At 32.5% G+C, this 13304-nt stretch overlaps 2 protein-coding genes across 4 annotated transcripts; one reads left to right on the top strand and one right to left on the bottom strand.

Annotated features, from left to right (window-relative positions):
• Nucleotides 1-1024: 1024 nt before the first annotated feature.
• On the top strand, nucleotides 1025-6007 carry LOC114187909 (sodium/hydrogen exchanger 2). Of its 2 annotated transcripts, none has more exons than XM_028076315.1 (15): nucleotides 1025-1425; nucleotides 1510-1877; nucleotides 1986-2104; nucleotides 2622-2719; nucleotides 2904-2966; nucleotides 3050-3096; nucleotides 3193-3387; nucleotides 3532-3578; nucleotides 3860-3926; nucleotides 4051-4151; nucleotides 4239-4340; nucleotides 4519-4657; nucleotides 4739-4801; nucleotides 4974-5057; nucleotides 5337-6007. In XM_028076315.1, the coding sequence occupies exons 2-15, from the start codon at nucleotides 1704-1706 to the stop codon at nucleotides 5676-5678; spliced, it is 1641 nt and encodes a 546-aa protein (XP_027932116.1). In that variant the 5' UTR covers nucleotides 1025-1425; nucleotides 1510-1703; the 3' UTR covers nucleotides 5679-6007. The 2 variants fall into 2 exon arrangements, with proteins under 2 accessions (XP_027932116.1, XP_027932117.1); XM_028076316.1 differs by having other exon boundaries at nucleotides 1516-1877; nucleotides 5337-5678.
• A 158-nt stretch (nucleotides 6008-6165) lies between these two features.
• Nucleotides 6166-9344, bottom strand: LOC114187910 (superoxide dismutase [Cu-Zn]). Of its 2 annotated transcripts, none has more exons than XM_028076317.1 (8): nucleotides 9244-9344; nucleotides 8188-8276; nucleotides 7848-7949; nucleotides 7519-7614; nucleotides 7131-7162; nucleotides 6951-7026; nucleotides 6680-6733; nucleotides 6166-6402 (listed from the first exon to the last, which is right to left on the bottom strand). In XM_028076317.1, exons 2-8 carry the CDS (start codon nucleotides 8261-8263, stop codon nucleotides 6380-6382), a joined length of 459 nt encoding a protein of 152 aa, XP_027932118.1. In that variant the 5' UTR covers nucleotides 8264-8276; nucleotides 9244-9344; the 3' UTR covers nucleotides 6166-6379. The 2 variants fall into 2 exon arrangements, with proteins under 2 accessions (XP_027932118.1, XP_027932119.1); XM_028076318.1 differs by lacking the exon at nucleotides 9244-9344 and adding an exon at nucleotides 8979-9201.
• Between the last annotated feature and the right edge of the window lie 3960 nt (nucleotides 9345-13304).

The raw sequence follows: 13304 nt of genomic DNA, 5'->3' as shown, positions 1-13304 counted from the left end.
CTCCGGTGCATTGTCGAGCAGTTGCTCTCCCTGAGGAAGCTTGTAGACGGACATGACAGCGAGAACGGCGTTGCAGCGGACGAAGGGGTGGTGATGCTCGAGGTTGGAGAGGATGGACGGGATGAGAAGCTCGATGATCTTAGACTCATTGAGGCGACAGAGGAAACGGAGGGTGACGCCGCGAATGTACTCGTTGGGGTGCTAGAGGTTGTTGCGGAGGTTCTGGCATATCAGAGAGAACTTTGTTTGAAGAGAGTGAATGAAGAAAACGGAATGTGGGAGCAAAATGTTGGGGGTGCAGCGTGAAGCACAGATAAAAAGAAGGTTACTGGTAGCGCAGTAAATTTTGATAAAACTACCAACAGCAGGTAAATTTATGAAGGAGAAAAAAGTAATTATTGGGGGTACAGGAGAAAGGTTGGGGGTGCAGGGAGAAGGCCCCTTCTGAGAAAGAGTCGAAAAAGGACTTTGTAACTTTGGGCTCTAGTTTTGCTCTTCACACCCCTCACCTAGTTTCTTAACTTGGATAAAATACTTACTTGCATTTTTCTTTTCTAAATATACAAATTAAGTGTACTTTCATATTTCTTTAATTTGTGATCCATTACTACAAATTTTCCAGTGCTTCTTCCTTACAAATTTGTTACAAATATTCTCCTTATTGGAATTTCTAATAAGAAATCATTTATGTCCCATACAATGGTCTGAATAAAAAAAATTAGAAAAATAATGGTTTGACAATATATCCCATAGATAACATTTTTACAATAATAATAATCAATAAATATTTTCTTGACGGATAATTGCCCACTGTGTAATTAATATTGATTTTCAACACTTCAAAAAATTAAGCTTTGACAAAGATACATGTGCTAAAATATTTTTCAAATTAATCTCTTAGCTTCAATATCGTAAAAGTCATCGATATATTTTTTTAATAAAATATTTTAGAAACGCAAAATTTGGAGTGAAACTTATAAATCTAACACTTATTTCCCACACCAAAGGAATTGAACAAGGCTTCTATTATGATTGGTGTTCTCTGTTTGTGTCTGTGATCCCCGCAATGCACGCTTCTTTGTCTCTTCTTTTCTCAACGATTCTCACCATTCTCCGACTTTTTCTCTTCTGCTTCAATCAAACAAATATCCGCAACATTTTCTCCATCATTATTCATCACTCTCTTTGTTTCCCTTCCTCGTTTCGTTCGCATCTTTGCATGCATATAGCTTCAGACTAAAAACTTCACATTCGCATTTGCTGGGAACATGAACACCAGTTTGTTTCCTTTGATCACGTTCTCTCTTAGTTTCCACGCTAATTGCTCTTAAATTCATCGGCATCTTGCAGCCAAGCGTTTTGGTGAGAGTTTTACGTACGTAATTTCATGTTCTTTCTATCACGTGAATTAATGCTGAACTTATGGTAAGAAAAATGTCTTTGTTACGTGCTTTCCAATTTTTATATGCTGTTAGATTCACGAGCACGGATCTTGATGTTTTGATTTAGTTGCAGAGACTTTAATTTGTTCTTGCAATACATTGGATCCAAAGACAATTGAGGAGGGTGTTAAAATGTGTACATCTCCAAGGCGTGTTATATATTCGAGTTTGGTTTGTATAGTGACGCTTCAAGTTGCTTAATCTCAATAAAGAAAATCTGAATTTGGAAGCAAAGGGATTTTGCAATTGAGGGTTCAAAGAATGGGTACTGAATTAAGTTACGCACTTTCAAAAATGCAAATGCTATCCACTTCAGATTATGCCTCCGTTGTGTCCATGAACATTTTTGTGGCTCTGCTGTGTGCTTGCATTGTCATTGGCCATCTTCTTGAGGAGAATCGGTGGGTGAATGAATCTATCACTGCCCTGTTTATAGTAAGTGATCATCACACTTCATAAATTAATTAATAAAAATTACACAAATTGCTATACATGTAAATTTTGGTAGTATAAATAACTCTGTCAATTAATTGCTATTTGCAGGGTGTTTGTACTGGTGTAGTTATTTTGTTGCAAAGTCGCGGCAAAAGCTCGCATCTTCTAGTTTTTAGTGAAGATCTTTTCTTTATATACCTTCTGCCTCCTATCATATTTAATGCAGGGTAAAGCTTTTAGCACCAACTTCTTGCTCTCTAATGATAATGAGGATAATAAAGTGTTTGACTCTGTATTTATCATCGTCTAATTAATTGGAACTAGAATGAAAATTGACCACCATATATCCAATGAGATAATCTGAATGCAGTAGAAAGGCCTGAATTTTTGCAATTCTTGCGGAAAATGCCATAACTTACTCTTAATATTCTACTATATTACTGGTCAATTTTCTTACAGATACTAGTTAAAAGTTAATAAAAATCATTCAATAACGTGTATCCAATTCCATTTTCAATGTCACGATTTGGTGAAATCTAGTAAAAAGTACCAGCTAATAACTGATGGTGTGCTCATGACACTGCTCTTTTAGTCCAAGGTCCAAGGTACTAATGGATAATGCCTTTCTGCTTAACTCTTCCGAGATTCCTTGTGGGGTGTTTTTTTGCGTTTTCCTGATTTTGTTGTTGTTCTTTTACTTAGACCAATGTATACATAAGTGATGTTATTACATATTTCTTCCAGGTTTCAAGTGAAAAAGAAACAGTTCTTTGTTAACTTCATGACCATCATGCTTTTTGGAGCTGTTGGTACATTAATAAATTGTAGCATCATAACTTTTGGTATGCCTTTTCCCTTTAAATTGTTCTCTTTACGTCGTTCTCTCCAAAATTTAACATAACGACAAAAAAATTGGCACCTCAGATTACATTTGTAACTGAGTGCAACCTAAATTTGCTAAGTAACTTATTTTCATTGGAAGTATTTAAATTCTTACCTGACTTAAACTTTGAAGCATTGTTTCAGGTGTCATACAAATATTTAAGAGAATGGGTGTTGGAAAATCACTGGAGATAGGAGATTATCTCGGTATAATAATATTATTGAATCTCTTTTATTTGGCAACTTTGACAATCTATTTGTGACTGACTCCATATTTAAAAATAATTCAGCAATTGGGGCAATATTTGCTGCAACAGATTCAGTGTGCACATTGCAGGTTTGGAACTACTAAATGTGTCTTTTTTTCACAATGTTATAGCAACAATCAAGGTGTGAATGCTGAGTACTGACCTTACAAATTATGTTGTTGCAGGTGCTAAGCCAGGATGAGACACCTTTACTATATAGCCTTGTATTTGGCGAGGGTGTTGTGAATGATGCTACATCTGTCGTGCTTTTCAATGCAATCAAAAGTTTTGATCTCAACATAATTGACCACAGAATTGGTTTGCATTTTTTCGGCAATTTCTTCTACCTGTTTATCGCAAGCACCATGCTTGGGGTCTTGGTAACTGTCTTTCTCCCTCTAACTCTCTCTAGTGTAACGTCACAAAGTGACAAGATTTAACTCATCAGTTAACACTCAGTATATATATATATTTTTGTATCATGTGTGCATCATAGGGTCTGATATGTTCATATCACCTTGCAGGCCGGTCTACTCAGCGCTTACATTATTAAAACGCTTTATATTGGCAGGTATCATGTTGAGAGAATTCTTTTTTTACCACCATTATTGTCGTTGAGCAGTTACTATGATAGCATTCCATTGTTTTATACTCTATATGCAGTTAATATGATGTTCTTTTTTTTCGGTAAGGAAAGTGCTTTCATTACCTTATTTGACTACAGGGGAATCTCTTATTTACCGGGGGTGTTTGTACGGTTTATCTTGATCGCCAGTTTTCTAAACCTACCATACCATAAAAAATTGTAACGATTGTTTAGGTGCTCAACAAATTGCTCACTCAATATTACAGGCACTCTACAGATCGCGAGGTTGCTCTTATGATGTTAATGGCATACCTTTCCTACATTCTGGCTGAAGTAAGTTTTGAAGAACAAAGAAACTTCATTGTGGAATGTTTGTCCTTTATGAGCTCTATATTTAACCATTCTTGTGGTTGACATTAATCTGTGGGGGGTTCTGATGTATTTAAATAAAATGCAGTTATGGTATCTGAGTGGCATTCTCACTGTATTCTTCTGTGGGATTGTTATGTCACATTATACTTGGCATAATGTGACTGAGAGCTCGAGAATCACTACCAAGTATATCTCCAATCAGATTCTTTAAACTATATATGGATCTATTGGGGGTTGTGACACTGTTTAACTTGTTTTACATTGCTGTTACAGACATGCTTTTGCAACTCTCTCTTTTGTTCTTGAAACCTTTATCTTCCTTTATGTTGGTATGGATGCGTTGGACATTGAAAAGTGGAGGTTTGTTAGCGATAGGTAAGTCCTGCATTCTGTGACAGACTAGACCGGTGAAAGTAATCATGAACACCTTGCCCCATTTTTACTTATGAAGATTGTTAAATCATGTATTTCTTAGTCAAAAATGGTTTACTCAAAAGTTCCTCTTAATTATTATAGAAAACAACTCGTTTACCACACTCGGTTTCTTCTGCAGGCCGAAAACATCTGTTGCTGTTAGTTCAGTATTATTGGGTCTCGTACTTGCCGGAAGAGCAGCATTTGTTTTTCCCTTATCCTTCTTATCAAACCTCACTAAAAAGAATCAAAGTGAAAAAATAAGTTTGAGGGAGCAGGTATGGCTAGATTTCTGTGAAAATATTATCTTTCAGGATTTCTTGGGATGTTGAAAAAGTTTCCATTATTCCTTGTATTAGGTGATCATTTGGTGGGCTGGTCTTATGAGAGGTGCTGTTTCAATGGCACTTGCCTATAATCAGGTCAGATCAATGTTTCTCATTTGAAGATTCTGTTTTTGATAAATTAGTGTTAATGGTCAGCTAACAAAGGCGAAGAAACAGATTAGCAGTTACTGTACATATGATCTAGTTTTAAATTGCTGTTGCATTTATCTTGGATATGATTTAAGTTCAAAGTTCTTGTAAAATGCAGTTCACCTTGTCAGGTCACACTGAACTGCGCACCAATGCCATCATGATCACCAGCACCATCACTGTTGTGCTTGTCAGCACAGTGGTAAGAAGCATGCTTTTTGTAAATTTTTTATATCATGTCAATGTTCACAAATAGATTTTGCATTTTGCTTTCTGCTTCGGTGATAATTACCAACCATTTGATGATTGAGATAGATAACATGATGGGAAATGAACAATCCACCTCAATAATATGCTTAAACCTAAACTATATCAAATATTGCTCAGTTGTGGGAGATTTGGGATCTGTAAAACACGATACCTCAGTTTCAAAAGAAAAATCTGGAGATGAGGCTGACACAATTTAGTTACAACTTGTCAGGTGTTTGGTTTGATGACCAAGCCACTCATAAGGTTTTTGCTGCCAGTTAGTCCACCTCCTAAACGCAAGAACAGCTTGGGAAATATGGAATCATCTAATCCTCCGAAATCAATCACTGTGCCCTTTCTTGGAGGCGCTCATGATTCTGAAAACGATCTTGATGGCAGTGAAGATCACCGTCCAAACACTATTCGTGCCTTATTCAGCAATTCAACACATAATGTACATCGCTTATGGCGTACGTTTGATAATTCAGTCATGCGTCCAGTTTTCGGCGGTAGGGGATTTGTTCCAGTGGCTACTACCTCACCAACTGGCAGAAGTAATAGTCAGTGGCACTAAGAAGATTGCCCAGAAATGTGTACTATAGTAGATCGAAAATTTTGTGCAGATGAAGTTCTTTTGGGTAGTGAGAAAACATTGTGCCATGGGTTCGATTTCATTTTGACTATACTACGGTTGATCCCTTCGTAGTGTGAAAATTGTGAATTCAGCTATGAACCCATTTTCTTTATTTTTTTTAAGCTAAGATTATTGAAAATTACAACCACTGTCTTTGTACGCAGCCAAGAAAGATTTATTCAAAGAAATGTTTAATTCGGTAGGAAAGAATGATGGAGGAATAGATCATAATGAAAAATGAATTATATTATCTATTTCATTTCATGACTTCTGCTTCCTGATTCCCTAATTAAATGTATTCCATTTAATCCCTTTTTTCAGACTTAATTTATTTATTTATATCCTACTACCAATCCAAACATTATCCGACTAAATTAATCGTGAAAACCTCTAATTACCCTAATATCATGCTGCAAAGGCAAACCGATCAAAGAAATATGGATAAACCACTAACAAGCACTTCAGGCAAAAACCATGAAATAAGCATCAAGTGTGTCTACAAATGACTCTCGTACGATACAATAAAACACAGAATTCAGCAGTACAGACCGAACCTAACCAAACGGGTTTAAAAGGGCGATTCTTTATTCCACAATTCTAAAGCTTCGTCATACGATCACGCCCGTTTTCATGCGACTAGTTTATCCTTGCAGACCAATGATACCTATACCAACAAACGGCAAAAGGAGGATATCAGTACAGTCACCATAAGAAAACGGAGAAACTGAAAGGAGTCATGAAACAGTGAAAAGAAATTGAGATAGCCGACATTTTAGCAAAGGCTGTCAAATTTTATATATTGATTGATACATGATAGTATCTATAAAGATGTATGTAAACCTTATCAGTGGCATCACAACAACATCGACCATTGATATTGCATAGGTAATAAAGAATATATCAGAAAATACAGTATTTTTAAAACCACAGTCTCTGCTTACCACAGGCTACTCTGCCACCAGCATTTCCAGTAGACTTGCTAAGCTCATGACCACCTACACAAAAGGAGAAGGAACTATAACAAGCAGTAAGCCGAAAAACAACGAACGCTTTTAACAACGAACGATTTGGTATGCAAGGAAGGAGAAATGACCAAGTTCATCATCACTGTTTGTTAGCAAAGAAAATGAACGAGAAGAAGACACAATTTAATTCGATGACCGATGCCTCAGATACCAAAGATGACAAGGTATAAAACAGATTAGTGAATACCTTTCCCAAGATCATCAGGATCAGCATGGACAACAACAGCTCTCCCAATGATGGAGTTTGGTCCAGTGAGAGGAATCTGTTCACATTCAATAACTCATTAAAAACTGAAGCTTCTCATGGTGTCAACTCTCAAAATAGAAAAAATAATCAGAGAATTTGATCAGGAGATGAATAACATACCTGACTGTCAGTAATACTGAAGCTGGCGGTACCTGAGTTACAAAACGAGAGGAATCCATTTTAAATAAGGACCAAACAAGCATGTGGTATGTGATACGAAAAAAATAAAGAAAAGCTCTTACAGAGATAGACTATCACAAAACAGAAAGCAAGTAATCTTGATTACTAGCCATTTGTTCAAAAAAAGGAAAAGTTTCTGATAAAACCGCCAGATTGCTTGTTAACTATTAATTATAAAAATATTAAACATTATTATCTACCATCGGTATTATAATAATCAGAACTTTAAGAATTGGAGTCAGAAAAGTAGCATTATTATCTATCTCGGAATGATAGGAATCAGCATAAATCAAATAAATGAGACAGGAAAATATCATATCGGTCATACCATCATCACCAACATTTACATTCCCTAGATCACCAGCATGGCGATTCTCATCCTCGGGAGCACCATGCTCCTTGTTATTAGGATTGAAATGTGGTCCTGTAAAAATGTGGGGAAAATAAAAATTAAGCCTTCTAATATGTTACTAAATGGCAGGATTTTCATCCAAATTCAGCTGCTTTATAACAGATTTTATTGCTTCAAACTTTTGAAGAATTCCCTATACAAATGTTCATTGCTTTCAATTCAAGTGAAGTGAATACAATTTGTTCCAGCTCATTAATGTCCAACTGAATCAAAAATTTATTCGGGTTATTGTCCAGAGACTATACCAGTTGACAGGCAACCATTGGTAGTGTCCCCCAAGGCATGGACATGGAAGCCATGGTGACCAGGCTTAAGACCAGTAAGAGTGCCAGTTACGGTGGTTGGACCTGCACAATTGACAATATATATTACTTGATTTGGCTCAGCGGTTAGTGCAAAAGAAGAAAAAAGGTTCACGTCATAATATATCATCAAAATATGCACTTACTTTTTGTAATGAAAGTCATAATTTAAATTTTCCTAGTAGAGAAGCTTGATTCATTTTAACTTATTATTTTTCTCCCTAATAAATGCTTATTGTGAAGTTTATTAACGATGAGGGTCATGCTCACTGTTGAGGCTCACCATTTCCGTCCTGACTGAAGTAGACAGTTCCAGTGACACCCTCACTGCTGCCAAGAACTGCCACAGCCTTCACCATTGCGTAATGTGATCTGAACAACAAAGCAGCTATTTCAGATAAAACAGACAAGACATGTACAAGCTCATTAGAATCAACATGCATGACGTGTATCTTGGTTATCATGGTGGTGAAATAAGAATGGTACTACGGTGAAACAAGTTGGCATCTCTCTCTCATCCAGAGTTACAACAAACAGTCGTTATGGTAAAATAAGAGAAGTAAAAATAGACCAGTAAATCATATTCAATCGATGACTGATGTGCCCGCACAACAATGTCAGCTGTGTAACACGACAAACTAGACACTAAAAGACATTTCAAACTCTTCAAAACTTCCGATCCAGGTACAAGTAAGTTCACTTGATGAAGTCTTTTATGTCAGTTGCAAACATGAAAAGAAAATATTGTGTTGACCACACGAAAATAGAGTATCACGACAAAAAGCATAATCTCGATTTCCAATCACAGAAACAAGCTATCTTTTCAGTAGATCTGTCTATCAACACTAAATAAAACGTACAGATCTTCAACGAACACAAATCCGTCCTTATCTCATAGTAATAGTACGAGTTGAAAGAAAAATCAAACAAAAAACATAGAAAATTACTAAAACTAATTTCATTTCTAAAACCGAATCCGAAGCCATGAATTTAACAGATACGCTATTCAACTCTCCTTTCGTCCAAATTAATCAAAGGAGATTAAAACATAAATGAAAAAAATGAGGTCACCACCGTTGAACATAGCGGAATCGATCTGTGGACGACTGAGAGTAGATACAATAAAGAGAGATAGAGATTTGAGAGGAAAAGTAATCAGAAACAAGAATCGAGTATCCTGGGAGAGGGAATTGAAGACATGTTGAAGAACAACAATCGGAAACAAAAATCAAGAATCAAGAATCGTGAGAGAGTACATCGAAGAAATGTTGAAGAACAATAATCGGAAACAAATTGATTGAGATGAACAAAAGAGAAAGAAAGAAACTAGCATGCATACCTCAGGGCACCCCAAGGAAGAAGTGTGAGAAGAGAAGAAGAGTCTAGAAGTAACAGAAGGAGAGTGATGTGAGAAACAGTGAGGTCTTTTTGTTTTATTTATAGCCATTGAGGCGTGTTGGGACTTAACACAGGTAACACGTTGCAGTATATCACACACCTAACCATCCACCTCTTGACCTTATCCCTCTAAAATTTAGAGGATTTTTGTTTTATTAAGATACGTATTTTTCTAATATTTTATTTATATTTTAAACTTTACAATTTTGTAAATTAATTTAATTATTGTAATTAAAAAAATTATTTTTATATAAATTTTAAAGAGCCTTAAAGACTTTGTAAAATCTTTCATCAGTTATTTTATGTTAAATGTGTCACGTGGTGTTATATTATTTTTTAAAAATTCTCGTGCAAATTTCCTTTGGTAATAATATTATTAAATTTATATTTTTTAGTTTTAAAAGACTCGCATAGTAAATTTAATATATTATTTATATTTATCAATGAATATCAATATAAATTTCTAATAATACCTAATTTTTAAGATTAAGATATAATTATTTTTACAACACTCGATAATCTTATATTTTTTAAAAGTCGAAGTCTAACACGATTTAAATATTTTTTTTTTTATTTATATAATATTTTTTAAAAACAAAATCGTAATTGAACATTTTTAAACATATAATTAAGGATGATAAGATGAAAAGTATCTAAAAATCTAAAAAATAATTTCTTTTAAATATAAGATGAATTTTTATATTATCTTCTAAATGAAGGATTTATGAGAATGAACATTTAAAAATGAAAGTCAAATATTTTTATATAAAAAAAATCAATAAATAAAAATATTAAAAAATAAATAAAATTATTTGAATATGAAACATAAAACTATTTGATTAATTATAATTATAATTAACAATATACTATTCGAATATAATAATACAAAAATAAAAAAGACGGATATATACGTATTTATCCTTATCTTTATACTTAATTAAAAAAATTATATGATCTCAATTTATTTCTCATCCCTATGTTCACTCTACACAATTGACCAACTAAACAATAAAGGACCATTTAAACTAATTTCTGCCGGTTATAACTTAGTGGAACATTTTCCAAATTCTTGACAAAGCAATAGTGATTTTACAGTAAAATATATCATTAATGTTAATAAAGAATTTCAACCTAGCACAATAAGTATAACATCGGGTTATGTACTTGTAATGAATGCTTATAAAGTTTACATCGTGACTGAAAAAAGTCAACAAAATAGATGAAAATGGGTAAGTATGGTGCCAACGAAGTATGATGGATGATGAGTAAGTAGCAACAATCTAACTTGTCGTATTGGCAGAAAGCTATGAATTTCTTGTGAGAACATTAATATCGAGACCAACTGCATTTAATTTTATTCACAACAAATTTGTGGCATCTATTGAAATTTTAAACATAATTGGAAGTAGAGATGTCACAAAAATTCCATATGATATTAGGAGAAAGACACATAATTAAGAAAAAAATTAAGATGGTTTGAGAAATAAATTAATTATAAAATATTTATTTCCACTCGTTTATGTAAATATTTAAAATACTTGAAAATATAAAAGTACATATAGATAAATATAAAATAAAAAACAATTTAAATATTTCTTCCTCTCTATTTTTCTTTCTATACTCGTTGTAACCCTCGAACTACACTAAATTATAATAAAAATCTTGGCACCTCTTATTTTTAATTTTTCCAAATTTAGTATTGTATAAGGCATTTTTGGATCAGGACATTTTTTTCTAGAACACTTAGTCCAAATTGTAAAAATAAAAAACATTCCGGATTGGATGTTTTGAAAAATATTTTCAGATTCAGAAATAACTTTTGGAATAATAGTACTGGATTTTTTTATATTCCATAATAATCATTTTGAAATGTATTTTTATATTTAGAGACGTTGAAATGAGTTTTAACCCGTGAGTCAACTCGGTTCATCATAGGTTCGAGTCGGATTGGGTTGAGAAAAAATCAATTTTTTTTAAAAGTGGGTTGAATTCAATCCAACTTACTTAACCTACGGGTTCGAGCCAGGTTAGGGGTGGGTTGACCTACTTAACTCACCAATATTTTTTTACAATTTTTTTAATAATTATTTACTATTACTAATTATATATGTTCACAATTTCATGTTTTTACATGCTAGAATGTTCCTCAATAATATTTGAACAGTTTAAATGTTTAATTAATTTGATTGTTAAGTTATATATGTTGATACTTTAATCTTTAATTATAATCTTTATAGTAAATTACTCAAGTAATCGTCTTATAAATATATTTTTTTAAATTAGCATGGACAAAAACGTGAATTTTTTTATTTATATTTTGTTGAATAGCATGACAAAAATGTGTAATATTGGTCATGTTTTCTTGGACTATATGGACACTTTCTTAGAAATAATTCATCATATATTGGTGGTGAGTATGATGAAAACATTGGTTATTGATTTTACTATGATTGTCATCGCATAGGTTGCTTAAAAAATTATTTAAATTTTTGAATACTTAAAAATAAATACATAAATAATTGGTTAAATTATACTTTTGGTCCTTATTTTCGTAGCAAAATTTCAATTTGGTCTCTCAATTCCTTTTTATCTCAATTTGGTCCCCATGTTGGGAAATTTGATGCAATCAAGTTCTTTCCGTTAGTAGTGTAGTAATGGCGTTAGATGGGGTGCCAAGTGTCAGTTCCTGGATTTTTTTATTTTTTTTGAATTTTTTTTTCATGTCACTATTATGCCATGTGTCATTTACCTATCCTCAATTTGGTCTCAGTATTTTAATTTTTATCTCAATTTATTCCCAATTGTTGTAAAAATTGTGCAATTTTATCCCTCTCCAAATTGAAACCAAATTTAATTTTTGTATAAATGTGCACAAATATTCATATAAAAATTGATATTTCAAGTAAATATTTTTAATAAGATTAAGTTTATTTTAATTTATATTTTACATTAAACTTTATTTAAAATTGTTTTAAAGTTGTTAATAGAAAATAATTCTAATAACAAAAAAAATCATAAATTATATTAATATTTTATTACATCATACTTTAATATCGTTTTTTATTTGAATTTATATTTTAAATAATTACATATTTTTAAAATGTGTAAAATTCAATAATTTCTATACAAATGTTTTAGTTGGTATAAAAATAACAATTATATAATTTAAAAAAAAATTAATTAGTTTATGTAACAATAAAAAACAAAAAAATTTAAAATTTGAAAACAATTTTAAGTAAAATTGAATGTGAAACAAATTTAAATAAACTTAGTTTTATTGAAAATATATAATAAAAATATCAATTTGAATAAGAAAATCAAATTTAATAAAAATATTTGTATAACATTTTATAATTTTTGTTTCAATTTGGAGGGGGACGAAATTGCATAATTTTTACAAAAATTGGAATTAAATTGAAACAAAAATTAAAATACAGGAACCAAATTGAGAATGAGAAAATGACACCTACCATATTAGTGACACATGGCACTGTCACTGTCATGTGGCACGATGTTAGCTTGACACGTGGTAAATTTTAATTTTTTTAAAATATTAAAAAAATAAAAAAAAAATTCAAAAAATCCAGAAGCTGACACATGACACCCAGTTAACACCGTTATTACACCACTAACGGAAAGGACTTGATTGCATCAAATTTCCCAAAATAGATACCAGATTGAAATAAAAAAGAATTGAGAGACCAAATTCAAATTTTGCTACGAGAATGGGGACCAAAAATATAGTTTAACCTAAATAATTTTTTTACGTGGGTTGGTGAGTCAACCCACTTAACCCACCAAACCGTGGTAGGTTGAGCCGGGTTGCAAAATTTTTGGTTTATCACAAAATGAGTCGGGTTAGGTTCACTCATTTTCAACCCGACTCGTCTGAACTAGGTTGGCTCACTTTGACATGTCTATCCATATCGAAAAATACCTTCGTAATAGTCATTTCAAAATATTTTTTTACAAAAAGACTGTTTGGATTTCATTTCCAATTTC

The sequence above is a fragment of the Vigna unguiculata genome, chromosome 6, assembly GCF_004118075.2.
Source record: "Vigna unguiculata cultivar IT97K-499-35 chromosome 6, ASM411807v1, whole genome shotgun sequence".
Taxonomy (NCBI): Eukaryota; Viridiplantae; Streptophyta; class Magnoliopsida; order Fabales; family Fabaceae; genus Vigna; species Vigna unguiculata.
The sequence above is the reverse complement of the archived record's forward strand: the minus strand, read 5'-3'. Positions and strand labels throughout refer to the sequence as shown.